The 23,008-nt window shown below is 49.9% G+C and overlaps 2 protein-coding genes and 5 non-coding genes across 9 annotated transcripts; 4 read left to right on the top strand and 3 right to left on the bottom strand.

The window, feature by feature from the left end:
* Window positions 1–1,180: 1,180 nt before the first annotated feature.
* Window positions 1,181–7,177, top strand: MRPL58 (mitochondrial ribosomal protein L58). 2 transcript variants are annotated; one of them, XM_059379389.1, is made up of 6 exons: window positions 1,181–1,413; window positions 3,780–3,816; window positions 5,271–5,330; window positions 6,066–6,148; window positions 6,453–6,622; window positions 6,860–7,177. In XM_059379389.1, exons 1-6 carry the CDS (start codon window positions 1,228–1,230, stop codon window positions 6,999–7,001), a joined length of 678 nt encoding a protein of 225 aa, XP_059235372.1. In that variant the 5' UTR covers window positions 1,181–1,227; the 3' UTR covers window positions 7,002–7,177. The 2 variants fall into 2 exon arrangements, with proteins under 2 accessions (XP_059235372.1, XP_059235371.1); XM_059379388.1 differs by having other exon boundaries at window positions 1,182–1,413; window positions 6,855–7,177.
* A 2,969-nt stretch (window positions 7,178–10,146) lies between these two features.
* TRNAR-CCU (transfer RNA arginine (anticodon CCU)) lies at window positions 10,147–10,219 on the top strand. Its single transcript has one exon. It is a non-coding gene; the product is annotated as a tRNA-Arg (tRNA).
* Window positions 10,220–10,620: 401 nt separating this feature from the next.
* On the bottom strand, window positions 10,621–10,693 carry TRNAR-CCU (transfer RNA arginine (anticodon CCU)). Its single transcript has one exon. It is a non-coding gene; the product is annotated as a tRNA-Arg (tRNA).
* A 390-nt stretch (window positions 10,694–11,083) lies between these two features.
* On the bottom strand, window positions 11,084–11,156 carry TRNAR-UCG (transfer RNA arginine (anticodon UCG)). Its single transcript has one exon. It is a non-coding gene; the product is annotated as a tRNA-Arg (tRNA).
* A 228-nt stretch (window positions 11,157–11,384) lies between these two features.
* TRNAR-UCG (transfer RNA arginine (anticodon UCG)) lies at window positions 11,385–11,457 on the top strand. Its single transcript has one exon. It is a non-coding gene; the product is annotated as a tRNA-Arg (tRNA).
* A 233-nt stretch (window positions 11,458–11,690) lies between these two features.
* TRNAR-CCU (transfer RNA arginine (anticodon CCU)) lies at window positions 11,691–11,763 on the top strand. The gene has a single exon. It is a non-coding gene; the product is annotated as a tRNA-Arg (tRNA).
* Window positions 11,764–18,164: 6,401 nt separating this feature from the next.
* On the bottom strand, window positions 18,165–22,907 carry ATP5PD (ATP synthase peripheral stalk subunit d). 2 transcript variants are annotated; one of them, XM_059379911.1, is made up of 6 exons: window positions 22,799–22,907; window positions 20,996–21,126; window positions 20,220–20,316; window positions 19,031–19,102; window positions 18,513–18,575; window positions 18,165–18,366 (listed from the first exon to the last, which is right to left on the bottom strand). In XM_059379911.1, the coding sequence occupies exons 2-6, from the start codon at window positions 21,115–21,117 to the stop codon at window positions 18,235–18,237; spliced, it is 486 nt and encodes a 161-aa protein (XP_059235894.1). In that variant the 5' UTR covers window positions 21,118–21,126; window positions 22,799–22,907; the 3' UTR covers window positions 18,165–18,234. The 2 variants fall into 2 exon arrangements, with proteins under 2 accessions (XP_059235894.1, XP_059235893.1); XM_059379910.1 differs by lacking the exon at window positions 22,799–22,907 and adding an exon at window positions 22,267–22,443.
* Window positions 22,908–23,008: the final 101 nt, after the last annotated feature.

The raw sequence follows: 23,008 nt of genomic DNA, 5'->3' as shown, positions 1-23,008 counted from the left end.
GAAGGCAAATGTCTATCATCATTCCCTTCCTAGTTTGCGTTTACAAAGCCAGTGCCAGGGAAGTAGTTTATTCCTTCCTGAAGAATATGCCTGTAAAGGCTTGATTTGATGACAGCCTCCTGTTTCAAAAAGCCAGCATCCCTAGGGACATATTTTTCTAGGTAATTGTGCTTTTACTAAAAATAGAACTCTTCATTACAAAACAATCACTGGGATGACTAATAATCACTAATCATTTATTGAGTTGTTTCCATTACCTACACTGCCTCTCAACAAAGAAACTTAGCCAACACAGCTCTCTCCAAACACTTCTTGCTCTACTTTGAACCTGTCTGAGTTAGAACTTCTGTTTGGAGGTTCCTGTCTTAAGAACCCTGGAAAAGGGCTCTGCTTAGCCTGTCTGTGGTGGCTTAGATCTCTACCCTTTCCCCCAACATTCCTTTACCTCCTGGCTAGAAGAAACCCTCATCATGCTCCCACAACGCTGTTTCTTCTGCAAAGGGGTGTGGGTCCCGTTTTAAACACATGTCTTTCTCTACCTGCCAGCTTCTCCCCCCATCTGGTATCTGTCTTGTGGAGTCTTCGCACACCTGCTCAGCTGGGGTGTGCTTAAACTGCCTTGTGAATGACCCTGAAGTTACCAAAACTCAGCTCTAGCAGAATTCACCTTTCAAAAACACTGACAAAACTCGTAAGTTTGGAGTATCTGTGATTTGCCAGGCTCTGGGTGCTGGGGACCCAGCCGGGAGCCAGTGCTCCCCCCCACCCCAGCTTATTATATTCTGACTGAAGACGGGCAATGAACTAGAAAAAGAAGATTGAGTGACATGGAAGAAAAAAAGAAGAGAGAGTAGAGCAGAGTCAGAGCACAGGGGATGCAGACGGACAGGAGAGCGGACCGGGAGGGCGTCACTGCCCCTGAAAAGGAGAGAAGTGGTGTTTCTGGGGGACACGGATTCCGAGGGTTCTTTTCACCAGGAGGCTCCCTTGAGAGCTCGCTGTCTGGCCCACAGAGGATCTCAGCGCTCCACCCTGGCCTCCCCATGGCGGCCAGCCGAAGGGGAGCGTCTCGCAGGTGCCAGGGAGAGCAACCCCGGAGCTCAGCTCGCTGCCTCCCAGAGACCCCGGCGGGCCCTAAAAGCCGCGCGGAACTAAAATCCAGACGGACACAGGAGCCCGCGGACCGCGGAAGGAAGCACCCACCGGAAGCCGCCCCGGGATCCGAACATGGCGACTGCCCGGTTCCTGCACTGGGGCCTGAGACGAACCGGCGCCTGGCTGCTCCCGCCGCCCGCGCGCTGTCCCCAGCGGGCTCTGCACAAGCAAGCAGAGGGCACCGAGTTCCAGAGCATCTACAGCCTGGACAAGCTCTACCCGGAATCCCGGGGCTCGGACACCGCATGGAGGGTGCCGGTGAGCGGGGAGAGCTGGACGGAAGGGGCGTTTCCCCGTCCCTGCTCGGGGGACAGCGGGAAACCCGGGCAGCATCGGCCGGGCGGGAGCAAATCGCAGGTGCGCGCGGAACGAGGCGGTGGCCGCGGGAGGGGACTTGCGTCCGGGGCGAGCGGGGATGGGGCCGCGGGGCGGGACCCCCGGAGGCCTGGAGTGTGCGGGCGCCGCGAGGGCGCGCTGAGTGTTTCTTAGGGGGCCCCCGGCGTCCCCGCTCGTCCCCCGGCCTCCTGGCCCACACGTGGGCATTTCCCCTCCAGAGTGGACGGTAGAACCCAAAGGCTGCCAAACTGTTTGGAACCTTTTGGGAAATTACACTGTGCATAGCCTCTAGGAACTTCAGCGCGCCTTAGGAAACCGGGCCCCTCTTCAGGGTGCACGGATTCCCAGCCTGCTGGGTACCGGCTCTGAACGGGCCCCGGGCAGGAGGGACGGGACCTAGCCAGTTCTGTTGCGTTTCCACCGACGGGACTGAAAGAGACATTGAACCTCAGCTGAAAGCATGGTGTGTGCACTGTGCCAGGCCTGGAGATACGGAAGTTAAAACAGATTCTGAATGCTTGTGGAGCTTATCTTCTCATGGAGGGAGACAAGCAACAAATAAAATCAGAACTAGAGTGTATGTGAGATGGCCATGAGTACTTCTGGGGAAATAAAACCTAGAAGGAAAGAGTGCTGAGGTAGGGGGAAGGGTTGCAGTTTTAAGCAGCGTGGTCTAGGAAGGCCTCTGGGAAGATGACATCTGATTAGGGACCTGGAAGAAGCAAGGCAGTGGGCCATGCGCCTAGTTGGGGAGATGAACATCTCTGCAGAGATGAACATTCCTGGGACCACCTCAGAGCGATAGCATGCTTGCCTTGTTGGAGGAACAGCAAGCAGGCCAGTGTGGCTGAGCAGGGGAGTCAGAGCAGATAAAGCTAAACAGGAGAGGCGTGGGGGTGGGGGGTGACATGTTTACAGGGTTAGTAGGCCTTTAGCTTTACTCCAAATACCATGGAACATATTGGGGATTTGAGGGAGAGAAGTGAAAAGATTCAGGTTTTACAGGGATCATTCTTGGAGTGCCTGGCTGGAGCGTGCAACTTGGGGTTGTGAGTTCAAGCCCTATGTTGGGTGTAGAGATTACTTAAAAATAAAATTTTTAGGGGAGCCTGGGTGGCTCATTTGGTTGAGCATCTGCAGTAGCTCAGGTCATGATCCCAGGGTCCTGGTATCAAGCCCCACTTCGGGCTCCCTGCTCAGCAAGAAGCCTGCTTCTCCCTCTCTCACTCCCCCTACTTCTTCTTTTTTTTTTTTTTAAATTTATTTGACAGAGATCACAGGTAGGCAGAGAGGCAGGCAGAGAGAGAGGAAGGAAAGCAGGCTCCTCGCTGAGCAGAGAGCCCGATGCGGGGCTCAATTCCAGGACCCTGGGTTCATGACCCGAGCCGAAAGCAGGGGCTTTAACCCACTGAGCCACCCAGGCGCCCTCACTCCCCCTTCTTGTGTTCTCTCTCTTGCTGTGTCTCTCTCTGTCAAATAAGTAAAATCTTTAAAAAAAATAAAAGTTGCAAAGAGCAAGCGAGGGAGCGTGGGATAAGCACAGAGAAGTAAGAAGGAAGCTGGCAAGGACAGCTCAGGAGGAAGAGGGAGCACAGCTCCGAGGAGGGCGGGGCCAGGAGTCCTCAGTAGGCAGGGAGAGCAGGGCAGTGAGGGTTGCACTCCGAAATCGTTCTAAGATGAAAAGGGATGAAGGCAGCCAGACAGGGGACAGGTGAGGATACCATGAGTTTGGCTGACCAGAAGAGCCTCAGAGCGGGTCATGTCTGCACCAGGCCTGCAGACAAGGGGCTCAGGCTCAAGGACATGACTACCAAGAAACAGATCACAGGAGAGACACAGAGGTGAAAAGTCCTGCAGTGAGTAGTTCCATCTGACACAAACCCTGAAGGCACATGGCCTCCCAGGTGAGCCCCCATGGTCCAGGAAGGAACAAGGTGGCCCACCAGGTTTGTTGTTCTGGGTTAGCAGAGGGTGTTCCTTTTAGAGTCTCTCTGAGGCACACGTCCTGCACATTTTGGCCTCCCTCCAAGGAGCCCGGCCCTCAGCGGTGCGCAACTCCAGCTAAGGCTGCAGATCCCAGTTCAGACGTCCTGGAAGAGTGTTTCAGAGCTGGCATCTCCGGAGTCCGGGGAAGCTTTCTCTGTCATCCTGAAATGATTTTGCGGGGGACCCGAAAATAGTTGTGTTACATCTGCAGTGTGGCTTTCCGTCCTTTCTCCGATTGCCCTGGACCAATTCAGAGTCACAGTGGGTGATGTTCATTTGACACTGTGTATGTTACGTTACAGGCTGAAGCACAGAAGGCCAGTAACGACATTCCTCTGGGTAAGTAATTGTGTTTTATAAAAAATCAGTCACTTCCCCCACCCCTAAACATTCCTTCCAGACCTCTCCAGCCTCACAAAAATATATAAACTGTCTTTGGGCATGCAAAAGCAGAGTCCTCTCGGCACTGTTTAGAGTGGCCACAAAATTGTGGCACAGCCGCTCCGGACTGCCATGCAGCGTGCAAGACGAGTGAGGGCTCGTGGTGGCCTTGGGACACAGACCAGTCTCTACAGTAGATGAGTGGATGGCTATTTAGAAGAAGTTAAGCTGCTGAAGAAGATATATAGTAAGCTCCCATCTCTGCGTCAGAAACAGATTTCTATGCATATACATAAATCTGAAAGGATGTACAAGGAATTGGATATGAGGACTGGCTTGGGGAGTCGAGAAGAAAGGACATACCTCTTGGCTGGGGAACAGGAGTGGGGACTTCTCCCCACTGTTTGCATATCTTTTTTTTTAAAAAAGATTTCATTTATTTATTTATTTGTCAGAGAGAGAGAGCAAGCAGGAGGGCACAAGCAGGGGGAGCAGCAGGCAGAGGGAAAAGCCGGCTTGCCGCTCAGGTCATGATCAGTGTCCTGGGACTGAGTCCTGCTTTGGGCTTCTTGTTCAGTGGGGAGCCTGCTTCTCCCTCTATCTTAAAAAAAAAATAAAATGAGAGGAGGAGGGAAGGACGCCTCTCAGAAGGAGTCGTGAGGGAGATGGGCCACCAGTGACTCGGGGCCAGCTCTTTGCCACTCGTACCTTTCGGCTGGCTCACCATCCAGTCTTCTGGAACTTTCCCACTAGCATGCCTTCTCCAGACGAGGACTCAGACGCTGCTTTTCACGAATTATGAAAACAGAAGGAAGAAACGTCATTTTACATTTTATAGACAAACCAACCTGAGGCCCAGGGAAGCAGAGGGACTTTGCCAAGATCACAGTCAGTCAGGGGCTGTGCCAGTGTTAGAAGCAAAGCCCCAGGCTCGGGTGCTAGGCCACTTCCATCCAGCGGGCGCTGGGAATAGACAGTGAGCGTCTGTCCTCTTGGAGCTTCCAGTCTGTGGGGCTTCCACACCCACCACATTGTGAAATACGACATCAAGCTAAGTTTGTCCCTAGTTCGAGCTTTTGAAAGAGTCTCCGCTTTAAAACAAGCAAACAGCAAAAAGCTAGCCCAGCCAGATCTGGTGAAAGGGACCAGACTAGAGGCAAACGACCCAGGTCATAATTTTACAACCTCTGCTGTGACCCTGGAAAGGGGACTTCTTCTTGATTTTAGTTTTGACAAACTGTAAATAATCTCGACTTTACTGCCCTGAATGTTACATTAATATATATAAAAGTCATTGAAAGAGAGGTATCATAGGGATGGTTATGTTGGTAATAAATTATTTTGTGCATTTTGGCATGGAATAATCTCTGTCTCTCTTTTTTTTCCTTTCTGGTGTGCGTCCTGTTCTATAGATCGTTTGACGATATCTTACTGTCGGAGTAGTGGTCCTGGGGGCCAGAATGTTAACAAAGGTACAAGGCACCTTGTTTTCTTTCACTTTATAACTTGGCTGGGAGATGTACTTTCGGAATTCTGTGTTTACAGTCATATGGAATAAAGGGATTTTTTTTTAGCAGAAGCCTAAATACCACCAGTTTATAATAATCCTCTTTATTCTTGTGAATGTGGTCTGATCAGCTGCGGGTTGCTAGGACTCGGGTTCCCTAAACAAAGGGAATTCACGGTATGAGTTGGCAGCTGGCTCTGCGAACAGGTTTCTTTCGTGGAACCCACCTCCCCCCATTCTATTCAGACCCCATTAAGAGAAGCACCAAGTGGGCGCCTGGGTGGCTCAGTGGGTTGAGCCTCTGCCTTCGGCTCGGGTCATGGTCTTGGGGTCCTGGGATCGAGCCCCGCATCGGGCTCTCGGCGGGGAGCCTGCTTACTCCTCTCTCTCTCTGCCTGCCTCTCTGCCTACTTGTGGTCTCTCTCAAAAAAAAAAAAAAAAAAAAAAATCTTTAAAAAAAAAAAAGAGAGAGAGAGAAGCACCGAGCATTTAGTTCCTGAAAGTTCGTTTTCGTCCAGCAGTGCTTCACTATCTTTGCAGGCTCCTCCCATCACCAACTTTGTATCCCCGAGGCACACAGGGCAGAAACGTCCCTGGCTGGATGTCTTGCCTCCCTGTTTCAGGATCATCACCAGCCACCGGGTGCTGAGCCTACTTGAGAGTCTCAGTGACCCGTGCTCTCTCCTTCCTTAATTTGCAGTGAACTCCAAGGCTGAAGTCAGGTTCCACTTGGCAACTGCCGAGTGGATCGCAGAGCCCGTGCGGCAGAGGATCGCCATCACGGTAACCACCAGCCCCTTTTCCATAATTCCTCAGTCGCCCTTAAACCTCTACTCCGGGGACACCTGCGTGGCTTAGTGGGTCAGGTGTCTGTCTTTGGCTTGGGTCATGATCCCAGGGTCCTGTGATCAAGCCCCACATCGGGCTCCCTGCTCAGCGGGGAAGCCTGCTTCTCTCTCTCCCTCTGCCTGCAGCTCTGCCTTGTTGTGCTCTCTCGGTCTCTCTGTCAAATAAATAAAATCTTAAAAAACAAAACAAAAAAAGCCTTTTCTCTGTAGAACTCGGGCTTTTCTTTTGTTCTCTGCAGCATAAAAATAAGATCAATAGGTCAGGTGAGTTGATACTCACCTCTGAATGTAGCCGCTACCAGTTCCGAAATCTGGCAGATTGTCTTCAGAAAATTCGAGACATGATTGCTGAGGCCAGCCAGCCAGCGAAGGAGCCATCCAAAGAAGACGCTGCACTACACAGAATCAGGTCCCAGAAAGGGCCCCCAAGCTCCTCTCAGCCAAGTCGTGGGGGTGGGGGTAGGGTTGGCGTCACCAAGAAGACAGGAGGCAGGGGGAGTCCACGATTTCCCAGCAGAGGGTGGGGGAGCGCGGGGAGAGAGAGAGAGACCGCTGACCCGGGGGCCCCTGCACTGAGCTGCAGCAGCTCTCACCACTCTGAATAGAGCATCTGGGCCTAATTGCGGTCTTTTTGTTTTCAGGATAGAAAACATGAATCGCGAAAGGCTGAGAAAAAAGCGAATACATTCTGCCCTAAAAACAGACAGGAGAGTGGGTATGGATTGAAATCCTCCAGAGCCGGCACGGCCCTCTTCAGGGGGTCCATGCTGCCACAGCCGAGAGCCTGAACACCGTCAGGAGACCCTGTGTGTGGGGGTGTGTTGGTGTGTGGTTGTTAACACCTGTACACGAGAATGTTCATCTGGAAGGAGGGTTGCAGAGGTCTTCATGAGCCATCACCTATTGTCAAACCTTAATTACTCGTTTACCATATGAGCTGCATTAAAACTCTGCAAGAAATGCAGTGGGCTTCGCCTCTTTCAGAACGCTAGAATGCCGACCTTCTCCGTCAGTTGAAATCTGCCCCCTGGAAACAGGGCCGAGCTGCAGTGTCTCCTCTCAGGAAACCTGCCTCGGGGTGGGAGGGCTGAGACAGGTGAGCTGGGCCTTGAAAAGGGAAAGGATTTTAGTCCGTAGAGGTGGGGGAGGGCCGTGCCGGTGGGAGAGAACAGTATGGAAAAGGGAAACCGAAGAAAAGGCTGGGGTGGAGGAGCCGAGGCAGCCATCTGAATGGTGGCTTCGTGCCAGGGGATCGTGGGAGGTGATTCTGGAAAGGGAGACAGAAGCTCAATGTGGAGACTCCAATCCAAGTTCAAGAGTTTAGATTTTAAGAACTGTAGGTGACAGGGAGGGGCACCTGGGTGGCTCTGTCGGTTGAGTGTCCAAGTCTTGGTTTGGACAAGATGTTGACTCAGGTCAAGATCTCAGGGTCCTGCCCTCAGCGGGGAGCCCCCCCCCCCCCCCCCAGCCCCCACGCCCCCCCAAAATCTTTAAAAAAAAAAAAAATGTCGGTGACAGAGCTGCTGAGGTTCTCTAGTGGGAAGGATCCCACGTGTCCGGTGCTGTCGCACGCTGTGGGGTTTGAGAAGCAGGAAAAGAGTGAGTTGGAACTGAAAATAGGTTTTTGCAATCCTCTGGGTACGGGAAGTGCCCGGCCCAGCATAACTATAGCAGAAGATAGGCGTGTACGGATTTCTTAGGATGTTCTCTATGATTTTGATCTAGTTCACACGTTCAGCAAATACTGCTTTGTGATGCTCTGAACGGCGGATAATTAGCCCCAGTAGCAGGTACACCATGTGAGCTGGGCCCTCATTCATTTAAGTGTAAACAAGGGACAAAAGTCGTTGATAAATGACTAATGAGTCCCCTCAAGAGACTCAGAACCTAGGAGCAGGAGAAGCTCGAGGCAAGGCGGTGCCACATTGGCCTGCTTATTCGTTAATTCAACAAACAGTGAAAGCCAGACACTGGGCGATGTCCCAGGGACTCAGCGGTGAACAAGAAAGTCCTTTCTTCCAGAGAATTTACATTTGATCAGGTGATGATAAAAAGTCGGGAAGAAAAGTGGGATTCCTGCTACAGTAACACACGCTAAAACGTAAATATCAGGTCTAAATAGGTTCTGGGAACCAGAGATGCAACTAGTTCCAGCCTGAGGGTCAGAGCAGATAAACTTGGTCACGGTTCTTGACATAGGAGGGAGAGGGGAGGGGCTGGCCATGGAGCAAGGTGAGGGCTTAAAATGTGACCGGACATTGAGACTCTACCCCTGCAGAGGCTGTCGGGGAGATTCCTCTGTGAATGAACAAGGAGCGCACGGGAAGATGAGCACAGGCGGGCGGACTGACCCCTGTGGGCGGCAGGGACCCGTCCTGGAACTCGGGCAGTGGCCGCAGGAACGGAGAGCCAGCAGCAGGTGCAGGAGGATGATGGAGACAGGAAGTGGGCCCAGGCAGAGCGGGAGCAGGTGCGCGTGTGCCATGCGTGGTGCTGCCTGGACACCGGGAAGGCAGAAAGGAAACAGCCTTGGGAGGATGGTGGGATGTGGATGGTTTTGCCTGTGAGGAGCTGACCCGTGGGGCCTGAGGAGGAGGGGAGGCCTGCGGCTGGGAGTGAGGCCGCAGTTGGAGGCTGCAAGACGGAGGCCAGAAGCGGAGTCTCCGGAATGGGTAGGAGCAGCTGAGGATGAGGCAGAGCAGAACCTGTGGGCTTGCTGGGTGAGATGGTGGCAGTGGGAAAATCAGAAAAGGCATCCCTGTGGGCTGACGCTGGAGCAAAGCGATGGACCTCAGAGGACTTCAGAAGACCTTAGTGGCACGTGAAGGGACCTGGAAAGGCATTCGGGACACACAGGAGGGGATGAAAGGGAAAGAGAAGCAACAGCTTGAGGGACAGGATAGACACAGGAGTAGGACCCCCCCTTTAAAAATGCTGGTGCTCGGGTGCCTGGCTGGCGGCGCCGGTAGAGCATAGACTCTACATCTCCCTCGATTCCAGCCCCATTTTGGCAGTGGCGCCTACTAATTAGGAAAGCAATAACCTTTAAAAGGCGGTGGGCAAAAGTATGAGCGCAGGTGAAAATGATTCAGCGAAGGAGCTCAAAGCAAGGCCAAAGTGCTTTATGGGGAGTAGTTGCAGGGGGTGGTGACTGAGGGGGAGGAGACTTCTGGGATGCGGAAGTGCCTGCTCTCATCCACTTGTCACATGAATGTCACACCTCAAGGAACGAATTGGTTAACTTAAAGAGCTCCCTCAAGGCCAGGGACTGGAGTCAGGTGGCTCCAAATTCCTGCTTCTTGCCGAGGTTAGGCAGGAAGGAGATGGGTTTCTGCAGACTCTCCACATGTGGGAGAGAGAAAAGCAAAGAAGAATGTCCAAGTTCCCTGGGCCCTGGATGCCTGGAGATGGGGGAGGCAAATTCTCGAGGCAAGCGCACGGGGAATAACGGCTGCTTTCTGCTGAAGCTTCTGCGGGAACATCTTTTAGAAATGCACGGACGTTAATAGTGGAGTCTAAGCACGTGTCACATTTAAAAATGAACTCATTCGTTATTTGTATTACTCTTTGTAGACAGTTTCAAAGGACCAAAACATTAGGCTGAAGTATCTCTTTGGCGTTATAAATATTTGTTTGATCGGTGATGTATACTTGTGATTGGAAAGGTTTGTCCTGGTCGTGCACTGCCTGGCGATGGGGAAGCCCCTCAGTGCTTGGGTTCCAGTTTTCGTGATGGACGCTGTTCTGTCCTCGTTCACTTCCTGCACTACTTTTTCCTAAAGTTCCTGGACTTTCCGTCAGCTCTGCACCGGGGGGCGCAAGGGCTGGGTGGGGCGTCAGGCTTGCGCGCCCGTGCCCGGGGGTCCGGCAGCCCCCGGCCCCGCCGCTGCGGGCCGAGACTAGGGGACCGGATGGCGCTCCCCGGACTCGCAGGCCCCAGTGGCCTAATGGATAAGGCACTGGCCTCCTAAGCCAGGGATTGTGGGTTCGAGTCCCACCTGGGGTAAAAGCGTAGTTTTTTGGCTCTCTGCTCGCCTCACGCGCCCGTGACTAAACGACGCCAAAAAGTCCGAAGAAGACCGCCCCGCAACTTTTGTACAGCCCACAGGCCGAGACGACTCATCCGGACTCATCCCGGCGGCTTAAAGGTATAGCGGGCCCCCAAGGGGCGCGGTGACACCAGGCCCGGAGCGGGGAATTCGGGCCGCATTGACCCCAAGACCCCGGGCAAAGCCGAGGCCCTGGGAAACTGCGCGGCAGGAGCGGGCGGGCCGGGAGCCGGGGTCCGGCGTCAGGGCCCAGGTACATGGAGCCCTCGGGACCCGGGTCGTGGTCTCGGAAGTTGGAGTACACAGAGGTCCGCGTGTTCCCGACACCAAAAGTTGCCGCGGGGAGAAGCACCCGCACCACCCCAGGTGGGACTCGAACCCACAATCCCTGGCTTAGGAGGCCAGTGCCTTATCCATTAGGCCACTGGGGCGCGACAACACGGGGTTTCCACGTGGTCCGTGGTAACGCGCAGCCGCACGCCCGCGCCCCTCCCGTGGTGCCGCCACGCCGGCGGCCGGCCCGCGCGCCCCGAAACCGGAGCGGGCTCCTGCCAGCTGCCCGAAAAGCTAGAGTCCGAGGCGAGGCGACGAGTTCGTGCCCCGCGGGGACCACAGGGCGCTGGGAGCGCGCAGGTGCACGGAGAGGAGCGGGCTTCCCGGAAGGCGATTGCCGAGCGGCCTCGGGGACCGGGCAGCGGACGAGGAGGAGGAGGCAGGACGGCAACCGAGGAGGTTGGCAGAACGAACCCGCAGACGAGGCCGAGCGGGGCTGCTGTGGCCCGCGTCACCGAAGGGCATGCGCCCCTCTCCCAAAAAGAAACCGACCACGAAGGGACTCGAACCCTCAATCTTCTGATCCGAAGTCAGACGCCTTATCCGTTAGGCCACGCGGCCGCGACGCCCAGGGGCTCGCAGTGCAGGCCAGGTGCAGCCCCCTCGCTGGTGGCGGCGTGGGCGGGAGGGGACCGCGAGCGCCGGGCGCTAAGGTGCGTCACAGGTGTACTAGGGCCAGAGCGAGGGCGCCGTCAGAAGTCCGGTCTGCAGGGACTTCTGCGGCAGCGTCAATGCTAGTGTAGTTGGAGGTCGCTAAATAGGTATCCTGGCAGGGACAGTTATGTAGGGGACCGCGTGGCCTAATGGATAAGGCGTCTGACTTCGGATCAGAAGATTGAGGGTTCGAGTCCCTTCGTGGTCGTTACGTTTTAATACTACAACCTTTACCGCAACTGGATCCGAGGCTATATCCTTGTTTTAGACACAGCCGGGCCTCCGTACCCTTTCCTAACTGCAGCCCCCTCGCCTGAGGCTGATTGTGAGGACACCCGTCCAACCGAGTTTTGCACCTAGGAACTTCCGGGGCTGACGTCATTACGCAGCCACACGGCGTCACAATTCAAGAGGCATGTGATCGGGCGCCGTTTGCGTGAAGCCCCAGTGGCCTAATGGATAAGGCACTGGCCTCCTAAGCCAGGGATTGTGGGTTCGAGTCCCATCTGGGGTGCGGCGCTTTGCGTGTGGTGATCCTTTTCCCTATCAAAGTAAAAACAAATACCGAGCGGGGAATCTCTTCTTCAAAGCGTGTGCCTGTGGGTGTGTTTGTGTAAATCTTCTCTTCTTCAAATCGTGTGCGTGTGTTTTGTTTTTTTTTTTTTTAGTGTGCGGATGTGTGTGTTTTTAGTGTGTGGATGCCTCGGTTGCCGGTAATTTGCCTTTTCTTTTTGATCAAGCCCGACTGCACTTCGGAAGATAAACCCGTGTGAGGACAAACGCGGCCCCACTGCTTGTTGCCCCAGCCGGTGTCCAAACACGCCCCGGTAAAGTGCTGCGGAAGCCTCACGTCCACGCACGAGAGAAGCGCGCGTGTTCTCTGTGCATCCGTCCCCGTGAAGTTAAAAGCGGCCACCGGCAGCCCCTGCCCCGCAGCCTCGCGGGGGGCTCCGGCCCGTGGAACCGGCCCCCACCGCCCCCGGCCCCCGCTAAGACGAGGAGGCGTGCACGGAAGCTCGCGTGTGCACGCGCGGCCGACGGGGACACACCAGGGCCAGCCTCTGGGGTCCGCCCAGGCCCGCAGGAAAAAGGTGGCTCAGGAGTGTTTCTAAAGGGACTGTCGGAGAGGGACGTTTATGATCTCCCTACTTTCCTATGTACATAATCCTTTAGTAAGAGACTCAATTAAAAATATATATAATATATATATATATATAATTTTGGCCAGATATTTTTTCTTTTTTCTTCTTTTGTCCACTTTGGAGCACACAGCTCCAGAGAACCTGTGGCTACCATATGTTCCACCTGGAACATCTCACATCGCGGGCACCTTAGGGTATCATGTCTGCAGGTGGGTGGGAGTGGGTAGGCTGCACGTTCATCAGATTTCCCTAAGACTACCCAAAAAAGTTTAAAAACCAGTGTCCTTGTAGGAACAAAAACCAAACTAGAAGTAGAGAATCCTCCTCTCCCTTCTCCAGCATCAACCAGAATTCTTCCTGCTCTCTCTACTCAAAATCACATTTTATGGATGTTATTTTAAATCATCTCTGACTCCCACACCCTGGCACACGCCTGCGCCATCATGGCCCTAGCCTGTACCACTGGAGTCGGTGCCTCTCCTCTGGGTTTCAGGCTTCAGATCTCCTAAAACCATCCTCCATGCCCTGACTCCACGGAGGTTACACTCGAGTGAGAGAAGACAGTCAACAAGTAAACTAAAGAGGGCCATGGGGAGGTATGAGCTGAGGACCCGGAGAAGGCCTCTCTGGTCCACATCAACAGCATCCTTGGCAACCCTGCCCCTGGCAGGACTTCTTTAATGTCTTGATAGGCTACCTACCTCATAGGGTTGTTGTGAGCTGTAAATGAAATGATTTTGTCCAGTGAGTGTAACAGTGCCTGGAACACAGCAATGCTCTGTTAAGTCATGACTGTTATGTTTACTATTAGACTAGTTTGCCCCATCGTTCAAGGTTTATATGTGATATTCTAGCAAGAAGTGAATCCCTCAAGGCTCAAATTTCCTGACTTTGCTTTTCATTCATTATGAATTCATAAGATTCTTCTGAATACCAAGCACAGTGCTAAACCCTCGGGAATATAAATGACCAAGGTATAATGCTGGCACTTGACAAGGAATCTTCTAGAACCCTCTAGATCTTTCTAATCCTCTAGGTTTGATCATGTTACTTTTATCCTCCACGCATTCTGTAATTACTTGATTTCTCACAGAAACGGAAATGAGTTTGTTTCCAAGTGCCTGCATTTTTGTATTGTATTATTGTAATTTATATGTTGGTTATTAATTTTTTTAAAAGATTTTATTTGACAGAGATCACAAGTAGGTAGAGAGATAGGCAGATAGAGATGGGGAAGCAGGCTCTCTGTTGAGCAGAGAGCCCGATGCAGGGCTTGATCTCAGGACCCTGGGATCATGACCTGAGCAGAAGGCAGAGGCTTTAACCCACTGAGCCACCCAGGCGCCCCTTAATTGTTGTTTTTTAAAGATTTTATTTTTATTTGTCAGAGAGAGAACAAAAGCAGGGGGAACAGCAGGCAGAGGAAGAAGCAGGTTCCCAGCTAAGCAAGGAGCCCAATTCTGGACTCAATTCCAGGATCCCGGGATCATGACCTAAGCCAAAGGCAGACACCCAACTGACTGAGCTACCCAGGCATCCCTTAATTGTTGGTTTTGTTTTGTTTTGTTTTAAAGATTTTATTTTATTTATTTGACAGAGAGAAATCACAAGTAGGCAGAGAGGCAGGCAGAGAGGGAGATGGGGAAGCAGGCTTCCTGCTGAGCAGAGAGCCCGATGCGGGACTCGATCCCAGGACCCTGAGATCATGACCCGAGCCAAAGGCAGCGGCTCAACCCACTGAGCCACTCAGGCGCCCCTTAATTGTTGGTTTTATGTAATATTTGCTCTGGAGTCAGATGTGTACTGTGGTTGTTTTTGTTTTTGTTTTTTTAATTTGAAGCTTTCTTTATAGTCTAATGTTATCAGTTTCCAGTTATTCTGTTTGTAGGACACAGAATTTAGTATATAAGTTATTAAGTGAGCCTTTTATTATAGTTTGATATAGTATCATTTTGCAAATGCCAAAAATAGGTGTTAAAATCTTTACAACTACTATGTTTCCAGCAGTTTTAAACTTTTTTGGTTTTACATATTTTAATTTTTTTAGCATGTCAAGGTTCCAAGTATTTTTATTCCCTTTATTAAGAATTACATTTGACCCATTTCATGTTTTTGTCTTAAATTCTACCTTGCTAGATGGTAATATAACTCACATGGTTGCCCATCCTTTAAAAATGTGCAATGCAAAAATTTTCGTACACAAAAACAGAATAGTGAATGAGCCAACCTAGATTTGTTAGTTATCAGGATTTTTTCACATCTGCTCCAATAATCCATTTATCCTTTCATTTTTCTGAAGTATTTTAAAGTAATTCCAGACATCACATCATTTCACCCCAGGAGACATTCACATACTTCAATATTAATCTAATTAGCTTTTTTTTTTTTTAAGATCTTATTTATTTATTTCTGAGAGAGCGAGAGAGAGAAACGCACGCACAAGCAGGCAGAGTCAGAGGGAGAAGCAAGCTCCCTGCCAAGCAAGGAGCCCAATTCGGGACTCGATTCCAGGACCCCAGGATCATGACCTGAGCCGAAGGCAGCAGCTTAACCAAGTGAGCCGCCCAGGCGCCCCTCTAATTCTCTTTTCACAGTTGATGGGTGTGAACCAGTATCCAGGTAAGGTCACACACACGATTTGGGTGTTGGGTCTCTTCAGCTTCTTTTAACCTAAAGCTGTCCCTGCCTTCCGTCTTGTATTACCCCACACCACTGACTTGAAAAACAAAGGTCAGATGTACCATATTTTGCATTTATCTTTACTTTCTGGTGCCATTTGACTTGTTGCTCTATCCCAGCTATTTCCTCTAAATTAGAAGTTAGTTTTAAAGCCTCCGTTAATGTCAGGTTCAACTTTTTGGCAAAAACAAAACAAAACAACTTTCAAATGGTGCTGCGTACTTAATACCGTGTATCAGAAGCTACAGCCGATAGGCTTGGCATCAGGAGTTGAGAACCTGCTCACAGTCAACTTCTTCACCAACCTTTTATATTATGGTCTCATCCTCTGAGAAGCTTGCCCTAAAAAACTATTTCATTAGGAATTACAAAATAATGACTTCTGATGTTATCCTTTTTTTCACATTTATTGGCTGGAATACTTTGTAAAGAACTTTCATGAATTATGTCTGCTAGTTTATCCTGAAACAGTTGTTTAAAAAGGCAGGGTATATGCCTAATATCTTTTCTTTCAGTGTCAGTTTTTTCAATGAACTGGAACCCTTGAGATAGATAGATAGATAGATAGATAGATGTGTATATACACACATACACACAGAGATATATATCGAGATTTTTTTTTTTTTTTTAAAGGATGGACAGCTTGTGGTTAGATTTTGGGTTGACCCAGTATGAAAATTTGCCTAATAGCCATCTCCCCTGATTCATCTTTATCTGAAATGTTTGACTCTGGATTCTGTATTTATACTAATGTATTTATGCTACTTTGTGGATTTCTATCTTTACCTTTTGCTATATAGGATGTACTCTTGGGGCGCCTGGGTGGCTCAGTCAGTTAAGTGTCTGCCTTTGGCTCAGATCATGATCCCAGGGTCCTGGGATCCAGCCCCACATTTGGCTCCCATGCTCTTTCTCTCTCAAATAAATCTTAAAAATAAATAAATAAAAAGTACTTTTTTCTCTAGTGATTTGAAAAGCATAATCCCATTTTACTAGTGATTTTTTTTTAAGACTTTAAGTTATCTCTACATCCAACACAGGGCATGAACTCCCAACCCCAAGATCAAGAATCACAAACTCCACTAACTGAGCCAGCCAGGCACCAGACTAGTGATCATTCTCGATGTAAAATCAATGCACGCTCAATGCCAAAATTTCAAAACAGCCCAGGAGAGTACACAGTTTAAAAAGTGCCCCAATCCTACGCAAATGCCTTGGATGGAGGCACGTTCACTCGTTCACTAGTACCTCTTCCGGTACGTCTTCCAAAGGGTCTCCAATGCTAGGGAACCCTGCTACAAAACTTCCTGGGGACCGATGTTGGGTCCTTCCTTGAACAAGTTCTAACCCCACTCCAAAAGCAAACTGAACGGCTTTTTCTTAGATTCCCCACGTTTTACATTCGGAATCCTTCGATCTTCAGTAGGATGGCTCACTGCCAGGTCAGTGATTCACAGCAGAGAAAGGGAATGTCATACCCATTTCTGTTTTGTGCACTGAAGGCCTTCTGGCGCACACGCTGCTGTAACTAAAGCTGTAACTAAAGCGGCTCTAATAGGAACACATCTTGCCCCTCAACCACACTTTACCTTCAACACAGTACCTGCCCCTATAATCAGGGGTGAGCAGACTCCCCTCTGCTCTGTCCTTTAAGACCACATGGCTTTCCCGGCGCTCTCAGCCACTGTCACTCTCCTCTAGTCCATCTGCCACCTTTGGTAGCAATGTCCAAAGACTGCTGGTTAGTGCATGCTACCCTTCCTCTTGCCCGTTTTTCCTACAGGATGTAAGCCTTATTAGGACAGATGACTCTGCCAGGAACACCTGCTTACTTAGAACCTTCCCAGGTTATCTCATCATAATCATTCTCATTATAATCCTGAGGTTTGTGAATGAGAAAAGGCAAGTCCTAAGGCAGTGAACAAGTAGTCTAAAACCAGCACTTCAATGCTCAGAGAGACTAAAGGGGCAGGCAGACCAGGTCCTCTGACTTGAAGGGCCAGAGAATGCCTTCTACCGCCTCACCTTATTGATTTTTTTTTTAAGATTTTTACTTATTTATTTGACAGAGAGAGAGTAGGCAGAGCGGCAGGCAGAGAGTGGGGGAAGCAGGCTCCCCACCGAGCAGAGAGCCTGATGGAATACCCAGTATTCCCAGGACCCTGAGCCGAAGGCAGAGGCTTAACCCACTGAGCCACCCAGGTGCCCCAATGTTTGTTGTTGTTGTTGTTTTTTTAAGTCATCTCTACACCCAATGTGGGGCTCAAACTTGTGACCCCAAGATACGAAGTCACGTGCTGTCTACCCAGTGGGTCAGCTGGGTGCCTGCACCTCATCTTACACCTCCTGTATTTGTTGCCACTGCTCTGGAGTCCTGCTAACTAGGATCAACAGCAGAAATTTCTTAAATGAAATAATGGAATTGAAATAATTTTCCGAGTTCGAATGCAAAGCTGTAACCATTTTAGCCTGTGACAGAATTTCATTTTACACATTTATGCCGAGCAACTGAAGCACAGAAGAGGAGGTCCCTGCTTGTTACTTGCCCTGCTGTCGCATCTGCAATTTGGGCCACCTGTCCCTGGGACTGACTTATGGACAAGTACAAGGGAGCACTGCTTAGGAACCAGTGGTTTGAAAGCAAAGAGGAAGTTCAAGGGAATCAGAGGATTCTTCTTAACATATTCCAGTGAAATGCACTGTCATCAACCCTACTGCGATTTGTTAAGATTTCAGCAGCCCAGGGCGCCTGGGTGGCTCAGTCTGTAAGCATCTGCCTTCCGCTCAGGTCAATGATCCCAGGGTCCTGGCATCATGCCCCACTTCAGGCTCCCTGCTTCTCCCTCCCCCACTTTTCCGGCTTGTGTTCCCTCTCTTACTGTGTCTCTCTCTGTCAAATAAATAAAATCTTAAAAAGAAAAAAAAAAGATTTCAGCAGCCCTGGGGGCTACCTGGCTCCTATACACCCTAACCGTTAGGTAACTAGACCGGCACACAGCTGCTGGCTCAGCTTTCCATCTTAACAAAAAGTCCACTTGCAGTGGTGGCATCTCCGAGTCGTAACTGTCTCAGCTGCAAAGGAGCAGACACACAGTACCATATCCATTATTTTTAATGTCCAGCGTTTATAATACGAGGGCCAGAGCTCTTTCCCCACCTCAAGTTTATAAGTTTTCGATTGGCTTGTGAGGCCAATAGGGATACTTCTTCTTGTCTAATTTGGTTTCTGGGAAGGCTTCATTCAGGTCCTCAATGGTCATCTGATCGAACGGAATTATGTTCCTTAGCTTCTCCAGCTGCAAAGAGGGGGACTGTGTTAAGGTAAACGGAGCCACAGAGATGCAAAAAAGAATCCAAGGTAGGTTACTGCCACTAGGTGACAGATGTGTGGCCGTGAGGGAGAGAAAACATCTTACAACCAAAGGCCAACGCTGATCTTTACCTGTTTTTCGTATTCCACAATCCTGGCCTTTGAGAGAGACAAAAACTCAGCACAACTTTTCACCTTAAAGAGAAGAGAGACATTCTGTTTTGAAACCAAGTTGTGGTGTCCTGACCCTGAGGCTCCCAAAACAGAAGTCCCAGATGGTTAGGTGTCTGAATACTACCTTAGATAATTTCCCAGGCAATTCTAACTCTGTAATTGCTTTTAACAGCATTGTTCAAATGTAAGTGGCCTACAATAAGATGCAAATACTGAAAAAATGCTACTGAAGAAGTTCTGATCTATGTATCCACCTGTGAAACCATCACCACCATCAAGACAGTGAACAAATTTATCGGTCCCCTGCCTCCCATTCCCAGCCAACTACTGAAGCACTGCCGCCATAGATTACTTGCATTTTATAGAGTTTTATTTTATTGCTCCTTTTAATTCCCTCTACCTTAACCTAACTTCTAAGAAATATAGAGCCATTAGGAAATACAGTTTTAGAATAAAGACTAGTCGCAACTACTTACATCTTCTTTTTCTTCAGCGTCCACCTGAACAGTGTATTTATCCTCTGGCACAGGAATCTTCAGGGCATTGAACTACAAACACAGGAACAGTTGTTATTAATGTATCTGGGAGTCCAAAGAAAGGGCTCCAAGACCCCCATCCTTACAGATAAAAACACACCCTCTATCCTGAGAGGAAACCAGTATGCATCTGAGGTGTTGCAGTGGAAAGAATATTAGCCTGAGAACAGGAGCTGAAGGTTCTTAGTCCCGTCACTAACTGGACAATTCTTCATTACCAAGAATTTCAGTTTCATCTGAAAAGGACAGGTGGAAGAGAGGACCTAAAAAATGGCCTCCTAGAAACTTGTAGTTCTGAAGAAACGTATTTCTCTTAAAAATGAAATCCTAACGGACTAACTGGCAGAAGTAACATTTATATAATGGTGACGAAGATGCGTCTCCTTAGAAGACTGCTTGGCCCTATGGACCCAGCACAGAGCAGGCCTTCGGAAAGCCATTTGTCCAATGAATAAATCAATTGTGGGTGGCGCCTGGGTGGCTCAGTGGGTTAAGCTGCTGCCTTCGGCTCAGGTCATGATCTCAGAGTCCTAGGATCAACCCCCGCATCGGGCTCTCTGCTCAGCAGGGAGCCTGCTTCCTCTTCTCTCTCTGCCTGCCTCTCTGCCTACTTGTGATCTCTCTCTCTCTGTCAAATAGATAAATAAAATCTTAAAAAAAATAAAAATTAAAAAAATAAATAAAATGTGGATGCTGAGGTTTAACATGTAAATGTCAGAGGAGGCTAGGTGGACGAGAAATTTAGCGAAAAGACACAGTGAAAAGTGAGAAGAGAAAGGAAGAAAACAGTGAAAGGGTAGAAAAGATGTAAGGGAGACAGGTGAGGGGCTAAAAAAATAATTGAGGAAGTGTTGGAATGGAAACACTTAAATCCACAGCCCTCAGCCTCCCTGATTAATAACATACTAGACTGTTTCTTTGGATAGGAAACTTGTAAGTGAAGACCCTGAATTCTCTGCACATATTTACCATATATCTCCACCCATCTTTCCCGAACTTCCTTTGGGCTCGGACTGCTAACAGCACCCTTGTTTCCACGCTGTCCTCCTGCATCTCTAACTAGCTACTGTTCTGCTCCGTACTCACAAGCCACACTATGAGACCAATGCTTTAGCTGCCTGAGTCTCACCTTCTTCTCAAAGTCATCTACCAAGCCAGCCTTCGCCACATTGGCCTTGTAGTAAGCCCAGTCGATAGCAGGGGGTTTCTCAGGGAGAGTAGCCAACCTGCTCACATGGAAAAGCAGAAGTTAAAATTGGTCTATGAGCAACAGAAAAGTCACATAGTACATTCCTTATTCCTATGGCCTCGAGTTATCATCATAGTTTTCTCTAGGAGGGAGATAATAAGAATGCCAAAAAACTACTTTCATTTGGAAACATGCATGCTTCAAAAAAAAAAAAAGATTTATTTATTTTAGAGACAGAGCGTCTTCAAGTAGGGAGAGGAGCAGAGGGAGAGAATCTCAAGCAGACTCCCTGCTGAGCACAGACCTGACCTGGAATTCATGAAATCATGACCTGAGCCAAAACCAAGAGTCAGAAGCTTAACTGACTGAGCCACCCAGGCACCCCTAGGTATGGGATTTCCATATAGCAGAAGAACATCAGAAATTGGTATGTAGGGGCGCCTGGGTGGCTCAGCGGGTTAAAGCCTCTGCTTTCGGCTCAGGTCATGATTCCAGGGTCCTGGAATCGAGCCCTGCATCGGGCTCTTTGCTCAGCGGGGAGCCTGCTTCCTCTTCTCTCTCTGTCTGCCTCTCTGCCTACTTGTGATCTCTGTCTGTCAAATAAATAAAATCTTTTAAAAAAAAAAGAAAAAGAAATTGGTATGTAATTCCAAATCACTGTTTTGCTTCCACATTTAGTAGCAAGTTAAGCAGGTCCCTCTTAGAGTGGTACTGACTTGGAGGTAAGTGTCTCATTCCAAGATTTCAGGGAGTTAGCAATGGCCTTCTGGTTTCGGGGTATGATCTCCCCAAAAGCTACCCAGTCAATGGTTTTTAGAGCAAGTTTTCGCCCAGCCATCTTGAGATCCTGCAAAATAAAACAGGTCAGATCAAAACAGGGCTTTTACAGAGAATCCTTTAAAAGGCACCTTAGAAACATGCAAACCTTTAAGAAATAGATCAACATCCTGACAGCTTGAGGAGTACCTTTATCAACTAAAGGAATCAGGATTACTAAAAAAGGATAGTTTAGCTTTTCAAATTCAAGGCATGCAACAACCTGGCATATAGCTACATCATTTCCTCCCCAAGATTGTCCCCCTCTACTCCCCAACTCCTACTCATCCTTAAAAAACCCAGTTTTCTAGTGTCTGCTCTTCATGTACCTTTGGAAATATTGCTAAATTAATACACTGCATAAAAGCAATCATTTAAATACATTTCCATTCCGACTGCATGCATTTTATCCAGATGCTCCAGGGCACAGAACTTAACACATACACACGTTTCAACAGAGCTTAAATAGAGCAGATCCTAGACCAGAATTTCCTCACCTCAAAAATGGGGATAATACCAGCCCTGCTGACTCTCAGAAGGCTGTTAAAAGACCAGCGAAATTGTGCATATCAATCTGCCATAGTCTTACCAAGCTGAAGGAGCTCTCTATTCACTCCCTATCTGACCGGTAATAACCTGCACCTTCCCGTTCAGATCTGATTATCCCCTGCAGGACTAGCACGTACCCTATGCGTTCTAGTAATACCCTTAACAGAGGTTTTCAATATATATTTGAATGTGAGAGAAGGTGCCATGTGGTTACAGCCATTTTTTTTTTTAAACTAAGAATATGGGAACATAGTCAAACTACATTCAAGACCCGTGCCAGACATCAGGAGGAAGACTGAAATGCCAAAGGCCTTTCTTTGCAAACTATGGGGGTGGATCACAGGGGAGCTGCAAGAAATCCTCCCCAGGATCTTAAAAAGAACTGGTCCAACACCTGCCTCTTGCTTTCCTTCCCTCTCAGCAATAGCTTGTTTCCAGGACTGGAGATGATGGGCAGGTGACTTTTACTTTAGGTAATCTGAACACCCAGCGTGGGTTTCAAACTTGCAACCCAGAGATCAAGAGTCCCATGTTGCACCGACTGAGCCAGCCAGGCACCCCTGCAGGTGACTTTTAAAGACACCAAAGAAACAAACGCCCTTACAGAGACTTTCCCAAGCACCTGTGCAGGGAGGCTTCCTAAATGGTGGGATTTTTGTCCTTTGTATGTTGCTGAATCCCCAGGGCACAGGAGGGGCTCCGTGAGTATCCGCGGAAAGGATACGCGAACTCTGCACTTTGAGAAGCTCTGAGCGCTCCACACGCTCCGACGCTGGAACCCTCAGGATGAGATTGAGTGTCCCTCACTAAACAAGTGAACACTATCTCGGAATAACGTTTCCCCAGCCCCCCACGGGACTGCAGAAGTCGGCCGCGCTGGGGGCGGATCGATCGAGACGAGGCGTGTGGAAGCACCTCGGTCAGAGGCGGCGGGGGTCACAGCCCGGCGACCTCGCGCGGGGGAGGGGAGAGGGAGGGAGCGCCGAGCAGAGCGGCGCCGGCGGCGGAAGCTACACCCGGGCGCTCTGCCAGCAGGCCAACCGCAAGGCCCGGCCTCCTCGTCAGGGGTGCGACAAAGGTCGACACGAGGTCTGGAGGGGGCAAAACAGGGCAGCCCGCAGACATCGGGCCCGGCGTCCCCAAACCCCACTCACCTTCACCGACCCCGGCTGCCCAGAGTCCACAGCAGCAAGGAACGGAACTGGATCACCGGAAAGACTCCCTGAGCCAACCCCAAAGCTGAAGGGGCGGGCCTTGCTTCGCAAGGCAGCCGGTAGAAATGGAGGGTGGTTCCGGAAGTCCCGCCCCCGAGGGCGGGTGTAGCACTTCCCCCTCACTGGTCCCCGGGCGCTGGTTGGGGGCGC

Source organism: Mustela nigripes, chromosome 16 (genome assembly GCF_022355385.1).
Source record: "Mustela nigripes isolate SB6536 chromosome 16, MUSNIG.SB6536, whole genome shotgun sequence".
In the NCBI taxonomy this organism is placed as follows: Eukaryota; Metazoa; Chordata; class Mammalia; order Carnivora; family Mustelidae; genus Mustela; species Mustela nigripes.
The sequence above is the reverse complement of the archived record's forward strand: the minus strand, read 5'-3'. Positions and strand labels throughout refer to the sequence as shown.

Excerpts from the sequence above, each read along its gene's own strand:
- MRPL58 (XM_059379389.1), top strand. The coding sequence starts at position 1,228 with ATGGCGACTGCCCGGTTCCTGCACTGGGGCCTGAGACGAACCGGCGCC. Across the intron at positions 5,331-6,065 it reads GGGCCAGAATGTTAACAAAG|TGAACTCCAAGGCTGAAGTC; the intron begins GTACAAGGCACC and ends CTTAATTTGCAG. Across the intron at positions 6,149-6,452 it reads GGCAGAGGATCGCCATCACG|CATAAAAATAAGATCAATAG; the intron begins GTAACCACCAGC and ends TGTTCTCTGCAG.
- ATP5PD (XM_059379911.1), bottom strand. The coding sequence starts at position 21,117 with ATGGCTGGGCGAAAACTTGCTCTAAAAACCATTGACTGGGTAGCTTTT. Across the intron at positions 20,317-20,995 it reads AATGAGACACTTACCTCCAA|GTTGGCTACTCTCCCTGAGA; the intron begins GTCAGTACCACT and ends CCATGTGAGCAG. Across the intron at positions 18,367-18,512 it reads TTGTGGAATACGAAAAACAG|CTGGAGAAGCTAAGGAACAT; the intron begins GTAAAGATCAGC and ends CCCTCTTTGCAG.